We start from the raw sequence: 27,813 nt of genomic DNA, 5'->3' as shown, positions 1-27,813 counted from the left end.
CACAAGAACAGAAAGAACTGTATGTGTAGTGGAATCATTTGGCTTCCTGATTAGCAATTATTTGATGCAGTTGAAAACATCTGGTATGAAATAATGGGGTTAGGCAATGAAGGAATTATCATGTAAAAGTATAATCTTACTAACTTTCAAGAGATCAATATTACATGATCAAGTATGATAATCAATTATATATCTATAGCGTGCTTACTTGGACCAATGGTAAAGTAGAGGGGTGGGTCCGAGAGCCGAGAGCCAGTGCAGCTGGGCAGGAGGCGCCAACAGAAAGCCCTAAATCTGAAGTGGTCTGACACATAAAGCGTGCCGTAGTGGACATCAGGCCAAGTATAACACGCCAGCGCCATGTTCTCACCATGGATGTTAACGGAAGGGGAATAACATTTCATTTGTCAGCACATGGGTGGGGAGGGGGAAAGGGCACTGAGATCCCAAAAAGGGCAGACAGAAGCGTAAATCTCCTGCAGCAAAAAGAACATTAATAATAAGTTGGTGTGGTTCGAGTGTTGCACGTGGGTCGTAAATGTCAAAATGATTAAACTTGTGCAGATTTATGTGACAGATTTACACACTTGTTGGTCTTCGTACGGGGTACATATGCCACTGCCTTTTGGGCTCGGGGCTTTTCTGTTTTTGGATTTGCCACTGTCTGTGTTGGTGTGAATGGAATTATCTGGAGATCGCAAATAAAGGATCCTTTCTCGCACTTGGATATTCCTGACTGGGAGTTTTTTGTATCTAAGATTGGATTGCTTTTTATAAAGTTGTGGTCTTATTTCTTCTGAATATCTCAACTATTGGGATATCATTTTTGCAGATAGCGTTGTTAGTTAAACTTTAAAATCCACAACAATTGGCGAGCCAGACGGACGTTCGAGTGACGGATCTGGGATTGTCGGCGTGTCGCGACACCCGGGGGCCCTAAACTATATTGACAAGGTAAGCAGACCTTTTATTTTCTGCTAATTTGATGCGGGTGTTGCGCGCGCTGTACGCCCAGGGCCTGCGCTCGACGGGGAAAGTACCTACATTTGTCCAGTGCGAGACCATGGTGCGACTAGTGTGAATGATATGGATGAATGCTTGTTAAATGTTTGTATTGTCTGTTGGCTTCTTACATGTGGGGCGTTTATGGGGGTCTAATCTGGTTAGCCGTGGCAGCTAAAACAGAGGGTTGAACGGCTGCGGGTGGTGTTATATAAATAAAGGGGTTGCGCGCGTTATAAATTACACTTTGGACACGTTGGGGGCTTGACGAAGCCGGCGTTGATGTGCACATCGAGAGGAATGCTAGCACAAGTGTGACGGTAAGCGGCTCGGTCAAACGCCACCTATAATCTCACACCAGATTCGGTTGTTTTATATTTTAGGAGTTGGACAATTTGTGGATTAATCATTCGCTAAGGGGCTCAGTTGAGACGGTGAATGTGTAAAGCAGATACTTCAAATAATTGAGAATATAAGTTGTCGTTGTAAAGTTGTGTGATTGGGTCGATATCTGTTTTATTATAAGCTAGCGTAGGGATCAGTGGATGACGGTCGGCTGAGGCTCTACAATTTCTACATTGTGAGACAATTATGGGTTGTAGCCCTTAAGGATATGGGCTTTATACACTTGCGAAGGGCCCTTGTGGACAGCAAATGAGGAGGGGAACCTAGGCCTAGGAGTAGTTTATGATAAACTACGGACCACGTCCATAAGGGGCCCGACGACGGGACGTCGACAGTGGACACTTCGATAAGGGGCCCGAGTTCGGGACGTCGGTTGTGTATTTAAGTAACTCTTATGAGAGAGTTAAAGTGGGAGAAAGTGGGAAATATAGTAATACAATTAAAACTTATCAAAAGAAACATACTGAGGAGAGCGCGCTCGAGTTAGAACGAGGGCAAGTCTAGCCAATAACAAAGTAGGCTAAAAGTTAGTATTAAGTTCTTGTTATAAAACTAATATTAGTAAAAACAATAACTATAATTATAGATTAGTTTAGGGAGGTAAAAGTAAATCAGAATGGGTGTAAGAGGGGAGATTTAAAATAATAAACATATCCTGCATAGTGGCAGTGCCAGGATATAATAACCAAAGGCAATAGAAGTGAATAAATATGAGGGTAAAATAAGAGTTATTTAGGACAAATAAATAAATAAGATAATAAATATTGATTTATAAAAATACACATAATAGTTGTAAAGTCTACAAGACTTGAATATTAAGAAATATGATAATAATAATAATAATATAAAACACAAGGGTAAAATATAAATAAAAGATAAAAAAGGAACAACAATATCAGGCATATAATAGCCCCATATTAAACGAAAATAGAAGGAGGCGGTGGATCCGTGGCTGTGTATCTCCGTGGCACATTACACATTGATGGGTGACTGAGACAGTGCAATCTAACATAAAAACATAGGCTGGTATATAGTAAGATTAACCTGAGTAGTCCTTCCTAAATTATAGGAAGTTCGAAGTCTGTATATTCTTAAAAAGTACAGTTAATAATGGGGTCGCAGGCATCTATAATGGAGCAGGCGCTCACCCCGGTGGAGGTAGTAATAAGACAAGCATCCTGAACAGAAAAAGCAGATACTGCGGTGTATGAGGAAGTGGCACAAGAGAACTATGGGACGAAATAAATGGCCTTTAACTGGTAGCTTTGATATGGCGAGGTGCCGAGAAGCAGACGCAAATATTAGGCATTATAAATGGTCTGATATAAGCCCAAAGCGTATAGGGAAACGGATGGCAGAAAGAGACGTGTTGGTGTGGTTTCGGAGGGAAGCTAGAGCGTTGAGCGTAGTGGAGTCCAAACACATGGCCGTGATTAAGCAGGCGCGGGCTGGTGTTGACACCACTGTGGAGGCCTCGGCTCCCCCGCTGGATGAGTCCCCGCCTCTGTATGTCCAAAGTCAGTGCTCGCTTAAAGTTAAAGAAAAGTCTGAAATAGAGGCCGAGGCAGCCGGTAAATTAATTGTGATGTGGAGACAGCCGTCGGGAGAGTCGTCTGACGATGACTCGTCCCGCTCCCGTAAGTCGGACTCTTCGACACGGGGTGACCGTAAACATAGGAGAGAAAATGAGCAGGGTCTGTCATCCTACAGAAAATCAATCGAGTCCCAAGCAGAACGGGATAGGCGGGAATACCGAGAGTTAGAGAGAAACGAAATACCTAGGTTAAAACATAAAAGTAAAACTAAGGTGCATAGAAGTAACTGAGGAAAACTTAAGAAAAAGCATGCATGAATATCAAAAGATGTATTCTCCATATCGGCCCATAGGGACTCCCCATAGATGTAGGGAAAAAAGGAGTGAGAGTCAGCCGGGGGTTTCAGGGGAGACCGGAATGCTGAGACATGACACTGAAGGGAGAAGGCACCATGAGCTAGAGGGTTTAAAGCAACATCTCCAGAGGGCTAAACAAAAAGCTGACACTAAGGGGCTCATCAATGAAGGAGATCGGCTTACACAATTACTGGACGATGCGGACAAAACTGGCCAAACTAGAACTTTGCCAGGATGAGAGAAATAGAAGACAGAGGGCGAAGCAGGATGGGATGCACCTCCGCGATGGCACTATTGTTGGCCTTCAGCCTGATGAGGGAGAGGGTGAAGAAGAAGTCAGTGACGCAATATGCCCTGGAAGAACGATATGCCCTGTAATGATCAAGGCAAACCAACAGAGCTCTGCTTCCCTAGTTCCCTAACATCGAGTCTACCAGCTGTCCATTGCCACGGGAGAGACTGGGTCAAAAACTAAGAAAGCAGAGTATTTGAATCACATTAAACATTGGAATATTCATGAGCCTAAAACTAAATCTCATTGGTTCCATTGGCTCCAGTGCTTCCGCTGCGTCACGTAGTTCCGCCCCGCGACCCCCAATTTTATCTCTTCAATGGAATGTGGCAACTGATAAGATTCTCTGGAGAAAGGCAGTTGTTTATTTTACTTTTGGGGCACGGCGGTTCTGTGCTCACACACTTTTCCTCTGTAACAAAGAACTGAGAATACTTCGCATACATTTTGTTAAGTCAAGCTAAACAATAATGAGAATAAAAAACAGTATAAAACAGTAAAAAACCTTGAATATATTTTATAATTCTTCAATATAAAAAATGGAGAAAACCCTAATATAAAAAAGGATAAAAAATATACCTAGCCGAGGCTCCCTTTAAGGACCGGGATGCTATAAAAATGATAAAACAGAAAAAAACAAATGCTATAAAAATGATTATATTGGATATAGTTTGTTATGTTGTTTTAATTTCATATGTTTTATTTCTTCTCATTTATCTGATCAAGTTTTCTAATCAGTACTTTGTAACAATGTGCATAATTGTGTGTGTAAAAATAACTCTGTAACTGGGGAGAGAAATGGCCCTCTATGTTATGATTGGATATGATAAACTTGGGGTTCGAGGCGAGAACAATAACAGGAAACCCCGAGCGCTCAGCCTTCTCGGAATACGGGACGTGGGGGTTTTTTAGTGGAAAGTCCCTCACTTTCCCTCGCTTCTGACGCAGCTTATCTGGCGGTAGGAGCCTTATAAATACAGCTGACCCGTCCGCTGCAATTCGGTCTCAAACAAGTCTACTTGGTTGACGACTCACGGGTGTTCACCTGACCTCGGGGCCATCACTCTCCTACTCTGTTTAGTGGATGTTGGCGTGGTGGCTTGACCTGAAAAGAGTTCCAGAGCACATGATCGGGGCCTGATTTGTTTAAAGGTTTGCTATAGGGACTTTCCTTTGTGGTTCCCACTGCTGTTGTCGGCGATATAAGTTCGAGTTTTTCACTGGAAGTGCTACTCTCGCTTAGTGGACGTTACCTTGGTTGCGTCTTGCAGTCTAGCCTTTTTAGTAGGCCCGCGAGATCGTCTACGACCTTGGTTGTCTGCGTCCGATGAGAGTGGTCTACGCTTCTAGAAAAGAATTCGAACGGCCTCTAGACTTCTGGCAGTGTCACAGGGGAGAGACCCGCCGACTTTGGGCCACCGGTTTTGTGCTGTAATCACAGGTTAAGTTCCTTGCCTTTCTGTAACATTGTATGGAATTTGGAATATCTGAATCTGCAAAATAAACATCTTTTGATCTGGCTACAAAACCACAACTTGGGTAAGTGTTCTTTTATTATGACAACAAATGTATTATCCTGATATCTCAATGCCGAATGGTTGTGTTGTGGATGTTTGAGTGTGGGTTAGTGAATGTACCAGGAGTTTTAGATTAAGCTATTAATCTTTACTATAGCTCTAGAAGTCCCCCACTCGACCGCCAAGACGTTAAATAAGGTAACCCCAGAAACCACAAGAGGCTCGGCAGGGACTTCTGGCCTGAGGTTGTAGTGAGTGTAATCCGAGTTAGGCGAAGGGCCGGGAACTCAGATTTATTCGGGCAAATGGACCCATAGCCGGGGTTTTCTTCACGCACTTGGGAAATCTTTGTATAACTTAACGCTGCTTTAAACTTCTCCACAACTTTATCCCTGACCTCTCTGGTGCTCCTTGACCTTCATGATGTTGTTTAGTGACCAATACACTCCGACCACAGCTCTGAGGGCCTAAAGAACAGCTTAAATTATACTGAGAGTAGATTACACACAGGTGCCTCTATTTAACCATTAGGGTGAGGTGTGAACATTCTGGAGTCATGAGGAATGTTATAAAGGCAATTTAATGCACTCAGAAAATGCTGTATGATACTTATGCACGCCCCACTTTTCACTTTTCTATATTTTGAAAAATAACAGAATCATGTATCATTTTGCTTTCACTTCACAGTTGTCTGTTACTTGTGTGTGAACGTTCAGTAAAAAAATCAAAATAAAATCTTTATGTTTAGGGTTGTAAACATGACAAAATGTGCCAAAGTTCAAGGTATATGAATACTTACGAGAGGCACTGTAGAGGAAAATTGTGGCAAGAACTTAGAAAACGCTTTCCAGAAAAAATGGATCCAGCTAAACTGGAAGGTTTGACGTTGAAAGACACTGATTCTCCGGCGAAGTTTTTGCATGACTTTCAGAAGCGATGGAGGGAGGAAACGGGGGGACCTTGGAATACAAATGCCACCACCGAAAGCCTGTTAAAGTACAAAAGCAGCTTGATGATGTTGTGGGACTTATGAAAATGGATTGGGCTTTATTCTCAGAACATGTGGTTCATCACGTGGACTGTGTTGGAAAAGAGAAAGAGCGAGAGGAGGAAGCCAATAAACACCTGGCCAATAAACTGACCCAATTACAAGTAAATGAACTGCATGCCAAAGGTAAAAAAGATTAAGAGAAAATCCAGGCACCTGTACTCTCAAGTCCAGTGGCTGCACAGAATAACACTGGCTCTGAACAAAGACCTGAAAGCCTGGAGCATGGAATACATGTACATATACCTCAGCCAGGGCCAAATAGAGGCCCGGATCAAAACCAGCCGCCCCTGAGACAACAATCAGGACCTTTCGCAGGGAGAGGCAGAGGAGCGCACAGGCCGTTACGATCAGGGCCTCGATTTAATGGACAACAGGTCGGCAGGTTCGTAGACCCAGAAAGATGCTGGGGATGCAATCAAGTAGGGCACAGACGCAGAGTCAAAACCCGTGGGAGGACCAAATGCAAAATTGGAATTAACGAGGCCCAGAGAAGCGAGGGGAATATGTTTCTTCAACCCTTTCATCCCAGCCGTTGGATGAACCTACAATTACAGTGACTATTTGGACAAAAAGTATCAATTTATGATCGATACAGGAGCTACATATTCTTGTATTGGTAATGCTGGATGTACAATACCGTTGTCGGCTTCTCTGGGAAAACGCAAATGATTCCCCTGACTCAGCCTGTGAGTATAACAGTCGCTGGGAAAACACTTGTGATGCCTCTATTATATTCAGAACACACTCCTGTAAATTTATTAGGGCGAGATATATTGTGTCCCTTAAAAGCCACTATTGCATGCACGCAGCAGGGATTGTGTGTGAATTTCCCCGATGAATTAAATAAAATAATGATAATGGATTTAGATAGAGATCAGCATAAATTGAATCAGGCTCTTGTATATTGGTTGAGCTGGACATGTGGATCCGAGTTAGAGAAAGAATGGAGAGGAAGTGGGATGGGGAGAGATAAGAGATGTAAAAATATTAAGGAGCCTGATTTAGTCAAGCATTGTACACTATATTATGATAAAGCTGGCAGTGACTTGGACTATGGAGAATGTTGGGAAGAAATGATTAACTCTAAATTGTTTCATGCAGAAAGTCTGTATTTTTTTTTGTGGGCGGCGGCTGCCATGGATCTCCCGCCGGACCTGCGTGAATGGCTCCAGGTCTCGGGGTCCACTCCGCATGTCACGTTGTTAGTGGCGTGTGGACATGAGGCCCGGGAACTCGGACCTATGGTGAGGACGGCCAAACAAATTCCAATGTGAGGGAAAATGTGTGGGAATCGTATGATGGTTTATATGTCAAAATTGCAATACGGGCACGTGATAAGGTTAAAGCAGAAAAAATACTACTTAGAGACGTAGCGATAACTAGACAAATGAGTGTTTCAGCTGAGCACGCTATCCTGCTAGGGCAAGTGCCTGAGCAGTTGTGGGCACGGCATAAGACGGACGTGGGGTTTGTTCGATCTGCTAACCCAGTAAAAATAACCTTAAGGCCGGGAGTTAATCTGCCTTTTAAAAAACAGTATCCACTCGGCAAAGAAGCGGTGGAAGGTATTAGACCTATTATTGAGGGTCTAATAAAGGCAGGAGTTTTGTATAGGACTAAATCTGTATGTAATACTCCTATATATCCTATAAAAAACCCAGTAGTAATGATTATAGGCTGTTACATGATTTACGAGCAATAAATAATATTGTGGAATAAAATATAGCAGTAGTTCCGGACCCGCACACCATTTTGTCTGACATTCCACCAGACGCGGGCTGGTACACTGTTATTGATTTGTGCTCAGCGTTCTTTAGTGTGCCGGTTCATCCCTCATCTCAATATCTGTTTGCATTTACTGATCCCACTCAGATGGGACCAAGTACACAACTAACATATTGCAGAACACCACAGGGATTTTTACAATCACCTGCAATATTCAATCAAGTATTATTTAATGATCTGCAACACATAAACATAGAAAGCAAATTAATCCAGTATGCAGATGGTTTACTGCTAGTAAGCAACACCAAAGAAGAATGTGAAAGGGATTCTATAACAGTATTGACAGAACTCGCAAAAGGAGGTCACAAAGTAAGCAAGGATAAATTACAGTTTTGTAAAGAGCAGGTGGAATACTTGGGAAGATTATTGTGTGGGGGTAAGAAAATGATTGCACCTTCTCAGCTAGTGGCCATTAATAAGGCTCCTAGACCACAAACAGTGGGACACATGTTGACTTTTTTGGGGATGACGGGATACTGTAGAGCCTGGATTTGCAATTATGCCGTAAAGGCAGCCCCTTTAAGAGCATTGATAAAAGCAGCAGGACAGACTAATAGCAAGGCAAGGCTTCAGTGGACGGAAGAAGCTGAAAAATCATTTGTAACTTTAAAAGAAAATGTAGCGAATGCGCCGGCGTTAGGAATTCCTGACTATTCAAAACTCTTTTATCTCTATGTTGCGGTAAAAGGGGGGTTTGCTTGTGCAGTGTTGGTACAAGACAGTCCTACGGGTAAAAAACCTTTAGGTTATTATAGTACTAAGCTGGATAATATTGAAACAGGACTGCCACCATGCTATCAGGGGTTAGCAGCGGCAGCGTTTGCGTTTGAAAAAGCGTCCACGTTGACAATGGGACACACCGTTGTGTTGTATACAACACACCAGATACATGCGCTCTTGACAAGTCCACAGTTTGTTTTGACGCATGCTAGGAAAACAGGTTACGAAGTTATTTTATCAGCACCTGAATTGATCATTAAAAGATGTAACTCTATAAACCCCGCTATGCGGATGATGACTCCAGCTACGGCGAAGCTCATGATTGTATACAGTCAACGGATGCGTTTTTGAAGCCCAGAGAGGATATGCATAATCTGCCAATTGAGGCTGAATTGACATTATTTGTTGATGGGTCATGTTTTAGGGATGCAGACGGGCTACACGCGGGACATGCTATTGTTAGACTGAACGCGGACGACACTTTCACTGAAATGGAAGCGGTGAAGGTGCCTCAGCCGTGCTCTGCTCAACTGGCAGAGATAAAGGCTTTAACTGCGGCCTGTACACTAGCCAAGGATAAAACTTTAAGTGTATATACCGATTCTAATTATGCATATTTGGTTTGTCATTTTCATGCAAATGTTTGGAAACAAAGGGGGTATATGAGAGCAGACGGTTCAAAAGTGGTACATGGTCCAGAAGTCCGAGCTCTATTGGAGGCTGTGATGTTGCCTAAGGCTCTAGCTATAATTAAATGTGCAGCCCACCAAAAAACAGGCTCACTGATAGCACAGGGAAATAACTTGGCAGATGAAGCGGTGAAAAGAATAACTATGGGAGCCTGTCAGGGACTAGAGACAATAGTAGGAGATGACGACATAATGACCTCTTTGGATTCATTAATAAAAGCCCAGGAAAAGGCTGGACCATATGAGCATTCAGTCTGGCTTAGAAGGGGAGCAGTGAAAGATAAACGGGAGGGACCAGAAAAAGGGCTGTGAGGCCTGTAGTGGGGAGTAACACACTCTCACAGTCTGGTGCGCAGGCTAATAATAGACCTGTGTTTCCTGAAGAATTTCCTACCTATACGACTCTGACAACGGTGAGGGGAGTGTCGGGAGGATTTATGGACCAAACAGGGTTTGACTCTGAACGAAGTACGTCTTCTGGGGGTCAGCAAGGATCACAGACTGCACCCCAGGGGTTACAAAACATGCAGGCTACACCTACTATGGAGAGAAGGGAGCCTTCGATGCTATCATTGTTATTATCAGAAAGTCCTGTGAACCCGAATGAACTGTTGCCTGGATATACTACACCTGCTAGGGAACCTACTCAGCCATGGGATAGGAACATTGAAATGACAGGGAGACGCAATGGTTTTGTTGCACGACCTGTATTGATGAGAGAACGAATGAATGGACAATATATATGAACAACACAGCAGGATACATGGCTCGAAATCAAAGAAACAGTAGACCCAGGGGTGACACAGGAGAATGGACGCAGGGACAGAGAGGATCTGAGACATCCTCTGGGGCCGCACCGAGGTTTAGCATGCCTCAATCACGAAATGATGGAATTCCAGGACATTCTCCAAATGATAGTATTCCAGTACATTCGGGACAATATGAAATGAGACAAATAAGAATGGAGTTGGAGGCGGAGAGAAGTCGCAGAAACATGAATGTGATATATCAATTGTGTTCTGTTATTTTGCGTGAGAGAAGGTTCGCTCAGCAACAGGCATCAGGCTTTCTCCAACTGATGTTGAGTAATGCTGTCCGTGGGAACTTAACAAAGTGTGGTACGAGCTTACTGACATTAGAGTGTTGCTGAGAGAGCAAAATACTGGTATGTTCCCGAGGACAGGGTTTGGAGGTCCAGGAAGAAGTAATGTGGTTCCTGGTCAGGAGAGGCCTGGAGGCATGGGGGGAGTTACGGGGGTTTCATCTTCAACTCAAATCTCTGGTTGGAGAGAAAAGAGGGGGTGTGAAGAGGAATCTAGTATTGCTTCTTCCAGTGATGTAGATTCAACCTCATCAGAGGACTCAGAGCGTGAATCTGACACAGGAGACTCGGAGTTGGCAGACGAAGAAAAAAGGAGGGGGTAGGAGGGTTTCTGGGAAAAGGGCTGAGCTGTGAACATGGAGAGGGGGAGCATCGGTGGAGTGTTTAATTTACTACACTGTACTGGAACTGGACAATCTGGTATTTTTTATGTCTAGAGGGTTAGAGGGCAAATTTAAGGGAGAATGTTTATAGAAATGTAAGGGTTAAAGGGTTATGTTAGGAAAATATGGATAAGCATTCCAGGTGGTGCATATGTAATACTAGACTACAGATGGGGGTGGTTTACGTCATGACAAGTTACAATTTAAGACATTTGCAAGCAGGCAGTTGGGAGTGGTGTGTTCAGCTATAGACTGTAACTGGGACGTGTAAGCGTAGGGAGGAGTTGGTGGAGAGAGATGAGAGGGTGCTTATGGGACTCTCATAGGGAGTAGAGGAGAGAGGCGAGGAGAGGCCTCAGCTTCAGATCTGATTTTCTAACTGTTTTTAGACTCAAGATATGCTAGAGTTTGTCTGATGTCAACATAAGCCTGAAAGAACTTTATTTTCTTAACTTTTCTCATTTTCTTGACTTTCCTTTATGAATGGTGTTTGTCTATGGCGCTATGTCACTGAAGGAGGAGGAAGTTAGGTGTTGTTTGTGTTTATGTTCTCAGAGAGTCACGCCATGGGATATGGTTTAGAGGGGGGTTTAACACTTTGGGTTGGGAAAGTCACGTTACCTAATAAACGATGACGATTGTTTAGGGTCCAGGGGAAGAAAGTGAATGGATTGGACCTGGACAAATGGTGGTTAAGTGGTTGGTACGTCTGGAGCCATGTTGTAGGGCAATTGAGCATGTTGAGCCATACTGACTGACTACTATATATATAAGTTTCTAAGAAATTCACTAATACCGTCTTAGGGGATTGTGTTTTTTTACAATGCTATATAATCTTTTATGTCTTAGTTTAATTTTATATATGGAGTAGGACTGACTTTCGTACACCGTATGTGCCTTCATGAAATACTGTGAAGTTCTAAAAATGTCTGAGAAGACATCTTATAAAAAGGGAAAATGATGCTAGAAAAGTAACTGTCATATAATGGATATTGGCCTATTATACTAAGGCACATGTGATTTAATTTCATGTCATCTATCTGGTGGAGACCGGTAGTCTCAGTTATTTTTGACTGGGGAAATGTGGTGCCACTGGGTGGATTGGTTGTGTCTATTTGCATATTACATCTCCAATTAAAATAAGGGATATGGTTGAATTATGAGGAATGATAAGGGGATTAACAAAAAGGAAATTTGTGATCTAAAGAGAATTAATTTTGACATTAAAAGAATAATGGAAATTGTTTGAATACTATTAAGAATAAGGGTTGGAGATGGGATTTGCAAGGAAGATATGGCTAATATTATTCACCATTATTTTAGTTATGTTTGTATACTCAAGGTGTTATTAACAAGTTAATGGTGTCACAGGATGGTTTCGATGTTGCTTATATGTTAAGATAGGTTATAACATTTGGGAGACGCAAGTAAAAAGTAAATAAGAGGGTAAATGCTAATGTAATTTGTTGATAATTTGATATAATGCCAATATGATGGTCATAGTACTTAGGAGAGCCGTATGTTGAATTTGAGAATAAAGTTAATGATCAATAATTTGGGTTAATGTCAACTATGCTGAGTATTGGTGAAAATTAGGTTTATGGGATGGGTTTAGGTTCAAAGTATGTAACTGAATACAGTTCCAAGGGAGGATTGTAGTGGAATAATTTGACTTCCTGATTAGCAATTATTTGATGCAGTTGAAAACATCTGGTATGAAATAATGGGGTTAGGCAATAAAGGAATTATCATGTAAAAGTATAATCTTACTAACTTTCAAGAGATCAATATTATATGATCAAGTATGACAATCAATTATATATCTATAGCCCAATCATAAAAAAACATCTAGGAGGCCAGGAGGCGCCAACAGAAAACACTAAATCTGAAGTGGTCTGACACATAAAGCGTGCCGTAGTGGGCATCAGGCCAAGTATAACACGCCTGCGCCATGTTCTCACCATGGATGTTAACGGAAGGTGTTAGAGCCAGATCGGGTCTCAATTTATGTACCTTTTGTTTTGCTTGGTGCTTTCTACCACCAGGGGGGGTGTGGGCACCATCACCTGTAGGCGGTGGTACTTCCTTTCGGCACGCTACCGGAAGGAAGCATACGTCAAGAGCTCAGGTTTATTCGGACAAACGGACCCATAGCCGGGGTACTCTCCACGCAGTACCTGACCTTATTTCATTGAAAGTTATACCCAGAGGACATTATCCAAAGGAGAAGGGGGAACACCCACGGGGGTGAAAGGTCACCGGTTATTTCAAGGGCAGTTAGAACAGAAGGATAGACAAGAGAGAAATCTCTATCTTATGATTTTTTTGCTCATGTGAGAATAAATAAATAACACATAAACAAACCCTGCTCAAGGGCATTCACCTTTGGTAAGTTCTTCTCTTTCTTGCACTTTTCTTACACCCAGCTTTGTAGGGTAAAGGTATTTAGGGTTGAACTGCAGGGAGTCCACTGGGTCCTCACTTTAGTTCTCAAAGGTCCCAATAGCTCTAACAACCACATGAGAGATCATGAGAGCCACTCAGAGGTACTTTAGAAGAAGTTTGCTACCTGAAGATATCATGTTTTATGATATACTTGATGTTGAGAGTTTGCTCTTGAAGTCATTGTGTGTGTAAGTGTAATGAAACCTTTCACAAAGAGGATGTGGTTTGTGGTTTGGAGCAGCCGGAGCTCTATAGATGGACTTTTTTGAAAACGCTACCTGTGGTTCAATATTACGGCAACTTATTGCATTCATTTGAAAAAATTAAGTTTCTGTTTTCACGAGAATAATTCCAGTTTTTACAAGAAACTTTTCTGTTTACGAGAAAAGTTCTGTTCAAAGGGGAGTTTTTGATCAACTAAAGCTGTGAGCAGTGTTCCTCGAGTTCAGCCAACGTAATGTTGGATATCTGAATGTCCATCTCACTTCTTCACACAGACGCACACCCGACATTATGACCCTCACTCATGTCACTCATGTCACCTACTGGGCTTAGTCATTTTGGTCATAAAAACAGAAACTTTACTCAGAAAAAAATGATTTATTTTACACATAAAAACAGAACTTTTCACGTAAAAACAGACACTATTCTCATGAAAACAGAAACTTTTTTTCCCCACATGAATGCAATACGTTGCCGTACAATATAACCTGCAGAATAAAACGTATGCATATGTTTTCTGAGAAATAGGTGGAAAACCCCTCAGTGAAGAATGCTCCGAGTGCTCGTCCAGTAGATGTCTCGACTTGGGCGGCTTTACTCAAAGTTTCTACCCCGCATCTTTGTTGTATTGTACACTTATTTGTAATTCTTTGTTGGTTTAGTTACTGGGAGTACAATGATATTCATCAGCATAAGAGCACAGTTCCGTGGCAGTGACTTCGGGACATGCTGACATTTGTGCCCTGATGCTAATGGACTGCACGTGATTACAACAGACAACAAATAAAACACCACAAACACATTTACTCTTGCCCGTAACTCATTGCAGAGAAACTACCTTTTAAGTGACAGTAATTACAGGTTCCCAAGCATCTTACTATTACAGGCTTGAGACCCAGAATAGCAACATCAAAAGGGAATCCATTTAGCATTACTTTGAAGCATTCAAATATATATTACTGTATTAGCATAAACATGAAATGAAATGTAAGGCATGTACAGCGTTGATGTACACATTGGACCAGGTGCAGAGGCCCCTGACTCTGATCCAGGCTAGTTTCTACAACAGGAAACCATGACATACAGACTGCTGACGGGACACAAGCATTGCAGAAACTGAATATTGTGTAACCTAATGAAGGAAATGATGCTCGATGCTTTGAGGTCGTGCTATATAATGTGAGCCTAGAGATGGGACATTCAGTCGTCAAGACCCTTGTATTGAAAATCTTCTCTATACGCTCTCGTCTTCTCGTGCCCGGCTTTGCATACTGATATCTCCTGTTAGTTGAGTGCTCAGGCCCAGGTGAAGGTGGAAAGGGGATCTCCCAGTGGGTGAAAGGTCACTGTGCTATTTCAGTAATAGGCATTCACAGGTGAGGAAGGTAATATATCGTAGGGAGGAAATGATGACGCTGAGTAATCCCCCTTTCCTGCACTTTTCTTATAAAGGGTAAAGGGTTTAAACAGCAGGGAGTCCACTGGGCCTTTAAAGTTTTGTTTAGCTCATCTGAGCATTTATGACATTGTTAAGCTCAGACAGTTACTCAGCACTATTTTTTTTTATTTTTAAGGACAGTATATCTGCCAGGCGTTATAAGTGATTAGCTTCAGGTGCACTGTGGAGTGTGTCAGACTGTTTTTAATGCAGGCTAGCTGATACCATAGAAATGCACTAGCCTTGCATTAGCCTAGCGCCACGTAACTCTTCAAATATAAGAACTGCATGAATTTAAAAAATGATATCTCCAGAAATCAGCAACACTCTGGATAACGAGGAAATGAGGCCCTATGTCAAAAATCCTGAAATATCCCTTCAAGGTTCTACTTGGAACATTCTTAAAGGAACAGGCCACCGTTTTTCCATACTGAGGTATGTTCTTACCTGAGCTTAGACGAGTTGATCCGTACCTGGCTGGTCTTTGTGCCCTTGGAAGAGCTTGGTCGCTTCCAACCCCACCCACGTTTAGAGCTACAGGAATATGTCGGGAGAAGACAGGTACGCATCAACTCGTCTAAGCTCAGGTAAGAACATATCTCAGTATGGAAAAACGACGGCCTTTTTTTCAACTGGTCTGAAACTTTTGATCGGGACTGTTTTTCTGAACTGTTGCACAGGGTGATGGAGGAGGAGCTTAAAGCTGTGGCCGCAGAAGATGTCCCGCCCCTCTCTCCGCTGCTCCATCAGGATCAGTCGGCCCAGGAGAAGACGGTCGTGGAACAGTGTGCCAAACTGATCAAAGCCATTGGAGATAAGCTCCGGGACGACGTAGAATTCAAACAATTCAACAATTGAGTGAGGAGGGTTAGGGTTAGGGTAAATGTAAATGTTTTTTTCCTTTAAAAAACAGCTTATTTTAAAAGTAACAGTCATTAGCCTACGTGTTAACCTCTTAATCTCTACCTTAACCAAGCACATTTTCTCCAGCTCAGCTCTTTTTCGCTTGTTTGTCACTTTTTAGTCATGTTTTTGTTGCCTTCTAATTGTGTTGTCTTTCCATACACGTCTGTGTGGCTCTTGTTTTTGCTTTTTCATCACTTTATAATTGTATTTTTGTTGCTCTTTTGTTTCTTTTTTTGAGTAACTTTTTGCTGTATTTTCATCCTTGTTTTCGTCGCTGTTTGACACTTTTTCCAAGAAGCTTTTAGATTTGGGTAAAGCCAAACTGGAGATAATGTGCCCGGTTCAGGTGGTTAAGAGGTGATGGGTGTGCTGAGCAAAGCAGGTCCATCCTGGCTTTAGTGTTGGAGATCGTGTTCTGTGCTGATTTCTTATGTACAGTAAGTCAGTGTGGAAGTGTGGAAAGTCTTTTTGGATCAATAAGTTTGAAGGCTGAAGTGGTGAGGGCTCCATGTGAGCAGCAGTTGAACATGGGTCAGTCGGGCTGGAGAGATTTGTTGACATGTTTATTAGTTTTGGCGGTAACATGGATGTATGAAAGTCAGTGTGGATGAACAGTTTGTAGTTAGGATGTCCTCCCCCGGAGCCTGGACACTGGTGGTGGTATGGAAGACCCGTAAAGATGCAGCAGGGAGAAGCCGTGGATGGAAGAGGCAGAGATGGGGCGGAGGCGGGTCACAGCACAGCTGGGAAGCGAACGAACCATGATTGCTGGGGCTTAAAAGCGGGACCGAGGGCGATGATTGGCTGCTATGGAGGTGCGGTGTGGCCCTCTCGGAAGCGATCATTGGCTGGAAGCATGTGATGCTGAAACTAGTCTGCCAGGTTGAATTAATGCCTAGGCTTCATATCTCCGCATCTGGAGTGGCGGAGATAGGCGCCGTGAGGTGTGCGGTCCGGAAATGCAAACGACCCTGGAGACCCTTTTGTTTGTGAAAGGCAGGGCGCCCCGGAATGAGAAGGGCCCAGGCAGCGTCCAGGTGAGCTCTGGCTGGCCTTTGAGAAGTCGGTAAGGTAGATCTGTAACTTCAGTCCTCTTCCTGAGACCTGCTTCGAGAACAGTGGCAAGTGGGGAATGTGACAGGGACGGTGTGCCTGTGGTGGCTCTCAGGTTCAAGCATTTAGGGATCAATCTAATCTGTCTGCATCTAAGAGTGAACCTGAGGTGGTTTCTCATGTCTGCTAGTTTTCTGATGGTCTTCTTAAGTCTGCGTGCCGAAAGACGGGCGTCTCTCCCAAAAGGCAGTAAGACGACTGTGTAGGCTCTGTCAAACAGTAATGCAGGGGCTCTAAGGCGAGCTCAGGGAGGACAGAAACAGAAACAGGAAGGTGTGCTTCAGGTTAGCAGTGAAGGCAAGGTTAACTTCAAGCTGTCCTTCTCAGATGAGTCTGTGGGAATCACTGCCACAGAGTGTCGAGGAGCCAAATGAATCCATATCATGGATAAGAATGTTTCCATGTGCTCAGCCAGTCAAGGAGAGAGCGTTCCAGGACCTCCAGTCAGTGACACACGTGATGCCAGTGGAGGGTCATCACTTCTTTGACAATCTGACACATTCATAGGCATCAGACAAGAAACCTACAAAGTGGAACTAGAGAGGAAGAGTGAACTCAGCATAATGCTGTTACTTTGTTCTTTGAGCTTTATTGTTGATGGAGTCAAAGGTTCGTATTGCTGAAGTCACAAAGGCATGTTCAAAAGTCATTTATTTCTCTGACATTAGCATATATTAGTATTGACATTAGTATGTCAACCGTTATCTGTTGTAATGAGTGAGCATTAATAAAGGTTATATTTTAAATATTTTGTTTTTTGTGTTTTCTGAAAAACTTGAAAAATGACTTAGGCCATTATTTTAAGAGGGTGTCAATATGAAAGTATAAAATTACAAAAACTTTCAACAATTTTTTTCCCATATTTATGTCAGTAATCTACAGCAAAAGTTTCAAATTGATATCTCTAAATGTAAAAAGTTTCCCTGTTCATCTGCAGCGTCTCGCCTTATGCAGTGGAAAGTAACAGATCTGTTGATTTGAATTGTTATAATATAACAGACAGATAACACACACGCAGAAAAGGCAGTGCTACAATGATTTGACAACAGTGACACCTACTGGGCTGCTGATGTAAGTGCAGCACACTAAACAGGATGTCATTAACTGTGGCTGGTTTTCATTTTCACTTTCGCTCTGACTGAAGACTGTCCTCCTCCACACGGACCGTTTCAGACCTGGAAGGACCGAGCGGAGCGTACGGTCTTTGTTTAGCTTTAGGGCCTTTCTATTTGTTTAGCCACTGCCGGAGGAGCCATGGGCTGTGGGGGGAACAGTTTGTCTGGTAAGATGTGAGTTTATGCTAAAGTTCATACATTGATGGAGCTTTTCTCATATTTGTTTATTCCTCCTTCACAGATGAGAGAATTGGAGAGGCTGTGCTCAAAGAGTAAGTTCTACTGACTCAAATACATGTAGCTTTTACAAGTAACTGCAGGGTGTTTTTCATACTGTATATTCATAAGTAAAATAAATAAATGAATAGTAACTCGTGATGCACTGAGTAAATCCTTCAGTAACAAATCTTCATTTTAGTTGTAAAATAGATGTTTTTTACGTTTTGTTACCTATATTACACCTTTCACTTTTTTACTCTTACTTACTGTAAGTAAATATATTGGATACTTTACCCTCCTCTGCATTTACATGAGTAAACGTGCTTGGCTTACACTGTAGACAACACGTCACATACTTTATGTTTGTTTGAGCCATTTATTCTGAAATAACACACCACTCCAGTCTGTTTTCCGCTGTTCTCTGGGGTGTCATGGCGTCACTTATACAGGCACTCTTCATATATACTCTTCATATATACTCTTCATATATATGAAGAGGACTGAGTGACCTTTGATCGCTCTGTTGTGCACAGGAATTCTTCACTGTGATTTAGGAGAAGTGGAAAGTGACGCTCACTTCCTGTTGTAAGAGAGACCTGTGTGTGTCACACTTTGTCTCTACAGTTTACTCCTCGTCAATGGAAAATCCCACAAGAGTCTGGGGATGGATATCGTTACCAATCATTATCGATACTACTCTAATCAAGACTCCTTATCGATCTGGTACTTTAACTGTACTTTAAAAGGTAAAACAACTGTTATATGGCTGAGTGCTGTGGGCCATACAGTAGGCAATAGTCTATGTACTAGTATAGCTATACTATAATAGTTAGAATAGCCTTGGCCTATATTTATTTTTTATTGCACCACATTTGGAGCCAATTTATGTCCTCTTTGTTCATACATGTAACAAATGGGAGGTAAAATACAAATAAAGGCCAAAATGTGAAATAAATACTTTTCAAATGATCTAAATGAAGGATTAAGTCTCATAAGTGACTTGTTGATCTCAGTCTGTAGGTTAGATGAGACTGAAGCTGTGGGACTGAGCCCAAATGAAAAGTTCCTACTGCAAAAGTCTGTTTTCTTCTCCTTGTCGCTCTCAGCTTGTGTCCAGTGCATCAACCCCGGCTCACGCTGGTTTTGTGGGCAAATAGACTCCTGAATCTTTAGGAATGAAGAAAAGTGTGTGTGTGTGTGTGTGTGTGGGGGGGGGGGGGGGGTACAGATACAGTCGATACACCCATGAGGGCGGAGAGAGCCTTTTTACTGTGATTATTAAGCTCATCGGTCCAGGTGGATGGACACATGTGGCTCCGGGGCCGTCATGATACCGGCTCCGGTATCCATCCCAGCACTTTCAACATTTAGAAGTATTAAGGCGTGATGTCGGGGTCGGCCGTTCTGTTGTCGACAGAAGTAAAACATGCCGGTGGAGCAGTGAGTGGAGCATGTTCTCTCCCCGTGTCTGCGTAGGTTCCTCCGGTTTCCCATAACCACTAAAAACATGTACAATAAGTCAGGATGAATGAGAGTGTGTTTGAGAGTACGAGTTTGGGGCAACAGATGCAAATTAGCCCAAATCTGGCGTGGCGTGTTTACATGCATGAGTCCCATGTATGTTCCTTAACATGCACTGTCCCAACCAAATAAACCAAATGAAAATGAGGAGGAACGGCCAGTCCACCTGTAGCAGTTATCTCCACGCTCACACTGATCCACAAGCCTTTTGCCCCAAATACTAAGGATTTGATTGTAATTGTGATTAAATGGAAATTGCCATTGGACTGTTCGCCGGTGGCTACAGTTGTCATTGTCCTTCACAGAGAATTAATTGTCCCAGAGTCTCCAGGGGCTGATTGCTCAATCTTCAAGTTATTTATAAAAGTGTTGCCTGCAAATGTAAACCCCGCCCACTCATTGCAATACACATGACGTGATTGGTCTGAGCCAGCACTAGCCTGAATAGCTCAGGCCTATAGAAAAGTGGCAATAGAAGAATGACTATGAGACCATGGTGTAATAATGTTATATTAATGAACAGGGTAATGGAGGAGGAGCTTAGAGACGTGGCCACAGAAGATGTCCCGTCCCTCTCTCCACTGGTCCATCAGGATCAGTCGGACCAGGAGAAGATGATTGTGGAACAGTGTGCCAAACTGATCAAAGCCATTGGAGATAAGCTCCGGGACGACGTAGAATTCAAACAGTTTAACGAGTGAGTGTAACGAGGTCTAAGCTCTGTGGCCGAGGGGCTGAGTTCTGATCCTGTCCTTTTGTTCTGTCACAGCACCATCGACAACTTGGCTCGTATTCCAGGCTGCAAGTGGGACAAGTTCAAGCAGGTGACACACAAGGTGTTTGAGGACCTCATCACGTGGGAGAGGATCGCTGTGCTGTTTTTAGCAGCAGGGCGCCTGGCTGTCAGGGTGGGTCACACACAGAAGTACAAACTATGTTTACATCAGATCACTGAAGTAACCAGAAACCCAGAAGCAGATCTGATGCGTCGTTTTTCACATCCAAAACTCTGGGTTTTACATGAGTCAGAGAAGTTTGGGATTTTTAAAGCAACAATCTCCCCACCCCTCACTTCAGTCAGCTCCACCTGCAGAACCGGACGGAGCTGATGGAAAATGATTGCACCTCAACATGGATTGCACCTCATGTGTTGTTTTATTTCCACAACAAATGATATAAAAATCAATGTTTGACACTTACTATAATAAAAGAAACGTGAGAGGCTAAACCACTGACCTTTAACCTCAGCTTCACCGGAGCAGCTGGAGGAAGAGGAGTTTTGTGCGGATGAAGGGTCGTCTGCTGAGCTGTTTGTTTCTATTATGTCCACGGGACAAACTGTTGGTCTTGATCCTCCTCTTCTTTAATGCGTCTCGGACCAAAGAAGTTTGGCGAAGTTTTGACGCCGCAGCTGCTCAGGAAACCGCTGGAAGCCGCTCTCCTTCATTTTCCCGCTAAACCTGCTGAACATGACACATGTTTGTGTGTCTTTTCTAGCAGTTGTGTTAGTGCACCTGCCCAAATATCCAGGAGGCCCAGTGTCTCCTCCAGGTCTGTCCACGGCTCATTGTTTGTCGTATCCATCCAGTATTAGCGTTAGCCCAAAACGGCTCATGTATCCCGCAGTTGTTTCGGATCAACAGTGGTGTATTCAGACCTGCACTGTTTGGTCCACTTTAAACGGACCAGAGTTCGTTTTGAACGCTGGTCCGGACCTTTGATGCATATGTGAATACAACAAAGGAATCCTGGTGCGGATCAAAGAACCGGACCGAGACCCACTTTTTCAGGTGGTCTCGCTCCGCTTTCAAACGGACTCTGCTGCAGTTTGCTCCAGGTGTGAATACAAATCACTGCTGATCCGAAACAACTGCGGGATACATGCGCCTTTTTGGGCTTCACGAGCCACCGTAGCAAGACCTTCGCTGCTGCTAACGCTAATACTGGATGGAAGCTACAAACAGTGAGCCGTGGACAGACCTGGAGCGGTAAGTGGTTTAGACTCTTACATCTTTGGTCATGTATATCCAATGGGAGCCTCGATTGTCACGCACGAGTCTGTGTTTACAAAATATAGTTCACTTGCAAAAAGTACAGTCTGAATGCGAACTGCGCCAAGCGAAGAAAAAAAAAGTCCGCTTTTGATCCGGGACCCAAGGACATTCCTGGTCTGAATATATTCACACCTGAAGTGAACCGCACCAGAGTCCGTTTGGAACCGGACCGAGATCACCTGAAAAAGTGGGTCTCGGTCCGGTCCTTTGATCCGCACCAGGATTTGTTTGTTGTTTTCACACCTGCATTAAAAAATCAGCACCAGCGTTCAAAACAAACCCTGATCTGCTTAAAGTGGACCAAACAGTTGGGTCTGAATACAAGAGTTAATGAAGATTGTTAAAGGGATATTTCAGGATTTTTGACATAGGGCCTCATTTCCTAGTTATCCAGAGTGTTGCTGATTTCTGGAGATATTTTTTTTTGTAATTCATGCAGTTTTTATATTTGGAGAGTTTAGTGGTGCTAGGCTAGTGCAAGGCTAGTGTATGTCTATGGTATCAGCTAGCCTGCTTTAAAAACCGTGTGACCCGCTCCACAGAGCACCTGAGGCAAATCACTTATAACACCAGACTAACCATATACATGTCTGTGTCCATAGAGTCATTTTACCCATTAACTTATATTTGAGCAGCATCAGCTTCATGTTTGTTTAAGCTACCCAGCGGCGGAGTGATCTGCTAGAAAATAGTCCCTCAAAATGCGATCATTCATGTGATGCAAGATCAAAAATCATTCATCGACACAGACATGTATGGTTAGTCTGGTGTTATAAGTGATTTGCCTCAGGTGCTCTGTGGAGCGGGTCACCCTGTTTTTAATGCAGGCTAGCTGATACCATAGACATGCACTAGCCTTGCATTAGCCTAGCGCCACAAATCTCTTCCAACTTCATGAATTACAAAAAAAAAAAAATCTCCAGAAATCAGCAACACTCTGGATAAATGAGGCCCTATGTCAAACATCCTGAAATATCCCTTTAACAAACATTCTTCTCACGAGCTGCTCACTTCAGACTCATGGCATTCATGGTGCTGCAGAATATATTCGTCATGAGTTTACAGATTGATTTCGATGTTCAGATGAGCTGTGTCTCTTCTGTTATTGGTCGTTTGGTGGTGACTCCTCCTGTTTCACATGAACACCTCACAAATCCTCAGAGAAACTCAGGGTTAACTTAACCGGCTGATAATGCACTTTGCAGTAGGACTGATCCAGAAGCTCCACCCGGGTCAGAGGAACTAATCCAGTTCAGTTCAACCAGCTTCGTAGTGAAGGCCTCAGGAGACAGCACAGACTTTAAGGTCCAGGGTTCAAACCTAGTCAACTGTGCATTGTTTTTCTTGTAATCTAATATGTGAAGTTATTTCAGAGTTCCTGACCCAGGACACAGCTAACTACTAAAGTTATCCAGCAGGTCACAGTATAGAGAATACACTGCCAATAATGGGAGCACAATGTTGGGCATTATTATGATTATTGTGTGGTTTTATTGTTGTGTGCAGTTGGTGGAGGCTCGTCTCCCTCAGACCGTTTTGGAGTTTGCGAAGTGGGTGATGGATTTCTTCAGACGCCGCCTGCTGGGCTGGATCCGCGACCACGGGGGATGGGTGAGTGTGTGACCTGACTGCTGAAGAATGAAAATCACTCAAATCCAAGGAACTGTATTGTGGCTCTGACCATTTCACACCCTAAATAGTTCACCTTCCGAGTGTCTCTTTGCCTCGATCAAGATCAAATCAGTCGTGATGGGCGGGTCACGCTTTCTTTTCCTATTAAAGCAATATATAGATCAAAATCAAACTTTTCTTTGAGACTCTGGAAAAAAAGAAAAGTCGGTAACGCTTTAGAATACAGCCCGCGTACCAGGTGTAAATACGGGGTAACAAGAAAGTAATTACACATGTAAGTACAGGCGGGGGGACAATGTGTAACAATGTAGTACAAAGTGTAACAAGGCAGTACAAAGTGTAACAAGGGGAACAAAGTGTAACAAGGCAGTACAAAGTGTAACAAGGGGAACAAAGTGTAACAAGGCAGTACAAAGTGTAACAAGGGGAACAAAGTGTAACAAGGGGAACAAAGTGTAACAAGGGGGAACAAAGTGTAACAAGGGGAACAAAGTGTAACAAGGCAGTACAAAGTGTAACAAGGGGGAACAAAGTGTAACAAGGCAGTACAAAGTGTAACAAGGGGGAACAAAGTGTAACAAGGGGAACAAAGTGTAACAAGGCAGTACAAAGTGTAACAAGGGGAACAAAGTGTAACAAGGCAGTACAAAGTGTAACAAGGGGAACAAAGTGTAACAAGGCAGTACAAAGTGTAACAAGGGGGAACAAAGTGTAACAAGGGGAACAAAGTGTAACAAGGCAGTACAAAGTGTAACAAGGGGGAACAAAGTGTAACAAGGGGAACAAAGTGTAACAAGGCAGTACAAAGTGTAACAAGGGGGAACAAAGTGTAACAAGGCAGTACAAAGTGTAACAAGGGGGAACAAAGTGTAACAAGGCAGTACAAAGTGTAACAAGGGGGAACAAAGTGTAACAAGGGGAACAAAGTGTAACAATGTAGTACAACGTGTAACAAGGGGGAACAAAGTGTAACAAGGGGGAACAAAGTGTAACAATGTAGTACAACGTGTAACAAGGGGGAACAAAGTGTAACAAGGGGGAACAAAGTGTAACAATGTAGTACAACGTGTAACAAGGGGGAACAAAGTGTAACAAGGGGGAACAAAGTGTAACAAGGGGGAACAAAGTGAAACAAGGGGGAACAAAGTGTAACAAGGGGGAACAAAGTGTAACAATGTAGTACAAAGTGTAACAAGGGGGAACAAAGACAACTTGCGGTGGCATATAATGATAATGACTGTCTCTGAATTCTGCTGAAAAGACCTGGATGGGAGAGTGCCTGTCAGACACTTATTTGTTTCTGCATCAGACCTTTTCATGCTGTTTTGAGAAATTTAATGTAAATATTTATTTGTCGGCTCAATATGATTATTATGAGCTTGACAAACATCAAAGTCAGTGAAACACGCCAGCCTGAAGTGCGGAGACACTGGTATGTTGTCTGCTCTAGATTTTGTTGTGTGTTTGTTTTGTTTTTTTAACTGGACCTCGAGTCTGCAATAAAGGTTGATGATGATGATGATGAATGTAACAAGGCAGTACAAAGTGTAACTACGTGTCGAGGTGTAGTAAAGATGTTCAAAGAGCAGTGAATGGTGCTGAGTTAACACATAGTTGTGGCAAAAGGGAATGTGTTTTTATAAATCGTGCATAAGTGTTCATTTTAATGTTGCAGGACAACAGTGTTACTGTTGTGACAGTGAAGACATGACTCCAGGCATTTTTATTGATTGTTCTTTATTTTTTTTATATTGAAAGTAATTACACACTGTCAGTAATACTGTCCTGCAACATTAAAATGTATGCACATAATACCACATTCCCTTTGCCACAACTCTCGGACAGCTCAGCACCTCTGATTGTTCCGTTTCATTCACACTGTGTTGGCTTGGCGGTTTTGTTCTGATTGTATGATGTCACTTTTGAATGAAATAAATAAGAAAATGAATACCTTGACACGTAGTTACACGTTGTTACATGCTGTACTGCTTTGTTACACATGTAAGAGTACCTGTACTTACATGTGTAGTTACTTTCTTGTTATCCCGTACTTACACCTGGGACGCCTGCTGTATTCTAAAGCGTTACCGAAAGTCTTTAAATAGGCATCGGCGGAGGAGCGGGACACCCCTCCCTACGTGTTCATATAACACGGAAAATACAATCACGTGACTCGCTGTAGCTGCGGGGAAGTTGTGAGTTAAGGAATAATTCCTGGAGGGCCTGCAGTACTGTTTCAATCTGTTTGAACCAGAAGGGGGCGTTACCACCCGTCCTCTGCCTCTGAGCACGTAAGAGTCGGCCAATCAGGGGCTGTATTCTAATAAGGGAGCGTCAATGGAAATTCACATCAACCTTCAGCAGCTCTGAGGGAGAGGGATGGGACATGGATTTATCATGACATTTAATACCTACATTAACAGAATAAAATGTATTTAATTTGGGAAGTTAGTCAAGTTAGCGGTTTGAACACTAACATCTTATTGAAAAGAACTCTGGTGTACTGGGTGTAGCTTTGTGAAGGACAGTCCAGACTGTGTAGCAGGGACATAATGGCGGTGTGTTGACCTTCTCCATGTTGGCGTGTGTGCAGATCAGCAGTTTCTCGGAGCTGGCGGCCGCCCCCCTGCGTGCAGCGAGCAGAGGCCCGGTGTACGGCGTGCTGCTCTTTGTGGCTGGGCTGACTCTGGGCTGTCTGCTCACTCGGAGGCTAATACAACATGAATGAGCAGAACTATACAGACCCTGCCCACAGACCATTAAACAGCGGGGATCCACGTCCACGTCCCAAAGCTCCCGGGCCCTCACAGTGGACGCAGTGCTGTGATGTCACCTGTCTGGAGCCTGTTGTACATGATTTGTGCAGCCGTGGTCTGCCCTGGTCTGCGAGCGTTCGAGGAGGCCCAAACCAAACAGCAGAGGTGTGCAGTGGGTTTAGGAAGCCGGGGCGAGGTGGCAGTGGGAGGCTCAAACTTCATTTCCGTTTTTTTTTTGTAAATGATAAAAATATAGTGAACTTGTCCAAACGGGTAATTTGTATTTAAAATAAAAGTGTTTTTTCAGGACTTGACATTAACATTACTGTGCCAGTCTTGTTCAATTGTTACTCACGCTTAATGCTTTCAGCCACAGTCACTTACACATTTATCCCACTGATGGTTATTAACTACTCTATAAATTAGAAATATTGTATCGCTTGCTGGGTTCAAGAGTTATCGCCTACATCTATATCTAATGCTATAGACTGTGTTAATGTCAGGCCCTGTTTGTTATTATTGTTATACTACAACACGACTCACTGAGTGCTCTTCAGAGGCGGGTAGCAGTGCTAAGTTCAAGTACATGTACTTGAGTAACTTTTTAAAGAAATTGTACTTCTCAGAGTAGTTAGTTAGTATTTGGTATTTGTACTCTTACTTGAGTAAAAATAATGGTTACTTTTTCCACTGTGAGTAAATATCCAGGCGGCAAATGCTTCATTTTGACCTATGCATAATAATCTTTTTAGAGTTAGTTCATTATTCTTGTACCTCTTTTGTTGTCATTTTTCTTTATTTAAAATATTTATATTCTGTTTGGACACCTTTTGTTCACCACTTATCTTGTTATTAAATATGTTTTATTCTTATTTCACACCTTGGTGTCAGCGTTGCTTCCTTTCCCCTATAGCAAATCCATCTGAGGTCGTACATTTATGACTCGTACTTTTATCTCATAAATATTTACTGAACAAAACACAGCACTGTTTACAGCGAGAGGAGGATTAGCCGCTTGAGTTTACCGTTTGTCGGGGCAAACCTCAGATTGTACTGTATGTTTACATAATATATATATATATGTAAATATGACTGTGTGAGGTCTGAGCATGAGCTGGTCCTCAGAGCCTCCAGATTTAGATGTTCCCCAACTGGCCACTAGAGGGTAGTGACGGACACATGTCTTCATGTGCTGTATAGGCATTCATGTGACCTCACAACATTCTGAGTACAGTTTGAGGTGGAGGGCAGGTAAGCACTCCATGGTGGTTACCATGGTAACTGTCTTGATGCAGATTCCTAGTCTTAGTTAGCCTTAGTTTGTTGCTAATTTCTCTGTAATTCCTGTGTCAATTCACATGATTCAAACACTGTCCCAAAGTTCAAAGTCCTCTCTTCAGCTCATATGAACTATGGTCTAATGGAAAGTATCGGTGTTTTCATACTCCCAGTGTCTATAAGAGAGTGCGTGGCTTCACAAAGTGCGGAGTGTGAATGATGATGGCCTTTATGAAGCCAAAGCATTAGTCACACAAACACAAGCTGCACAAACACA

At 42.9% G+C, this 27,813-nt stretch overlaps 1 protein-coding gene across 2 annotated transcripts; it reads left to right on the top strand.

The window, feature by feature from the left end:
- The first annotated feature begins 18,195 nt into the window (after positions 1–18,195).
- Positions 18,196–26,296, top strand: LOC306969751 (apoptosis regulator BAX-like). 2 transcript variants are annotated; one of them, XM_079565460.1, is made up of 6 exons: positions 18,196–18,243; positions 18,318–18,348; positions 20,340–20,513; positions 20,586–20,724; positions 23,377–23,481; positions 26,101–26,296. In XM_079565460.1, the coding sequence occupies exons 1-6, from the start codon at positions 18,216–18,218 to the stop codon at positions 26,224–26,226; spliced, it is 603 nt and encodes a 200-aa protein (XP_079421586.1). In that variant the 5' UTR covers positions 18,196–18,215; the 3' UTR covers positions 26,227–26,296. The 2 variants fall into 2 exon arrangements, with proteins under 2 accessions (XP_079421586.1, XP_079421585.1); XM_079565459.1 differs by having other exon boundaries at positions 26,096–26,296.
- The last annotated feature ends 1,517 nt before the right edge of the window (positions 26,297–27,813 follow it).

This window comes from Gobius niger, assembly GCF_951799975.1.
Source record: "Gobius niger genome assembly, chromosome: 10".
In the NCBI taxonomy this organism is placed as follows: domain Eukaryota; kingdom Metazoa; phylum Chordata; class Actinopteri; order Gobiiformes; family Gobiidae; genus Gobius; species Gobius niger.
This window is presented reverse-complemented; position numbering and strand designations above follow the sequence as displayed.

What these genes read in the sequence shown, in the direction of transcription:
- LOC306969751 (XM_079565459.1), top strand. Translation starts at nt 18,216, where the DNA reads ATGGGCTGTGGGGGGAACAGTTTGTCTG. An exon ending in GAATTCAAACAGTTTAACGA is followed by an intron (nt 20,514 to 20,585) that starts GTGAGTGTAACG and finishes GTTCTGTCACAG; the next exon opens with CACCATCGACAACTTGGCTC. An exon ending in TCCGCGACCACGGGGGATGG is followed by an intron (nt 23,482 to 26,095) that starts GTGAGTGTGTGA and finishes GCGTGTGTGCAG; the next exon opens with ATCAGCAGTTTCTCGGAGCT.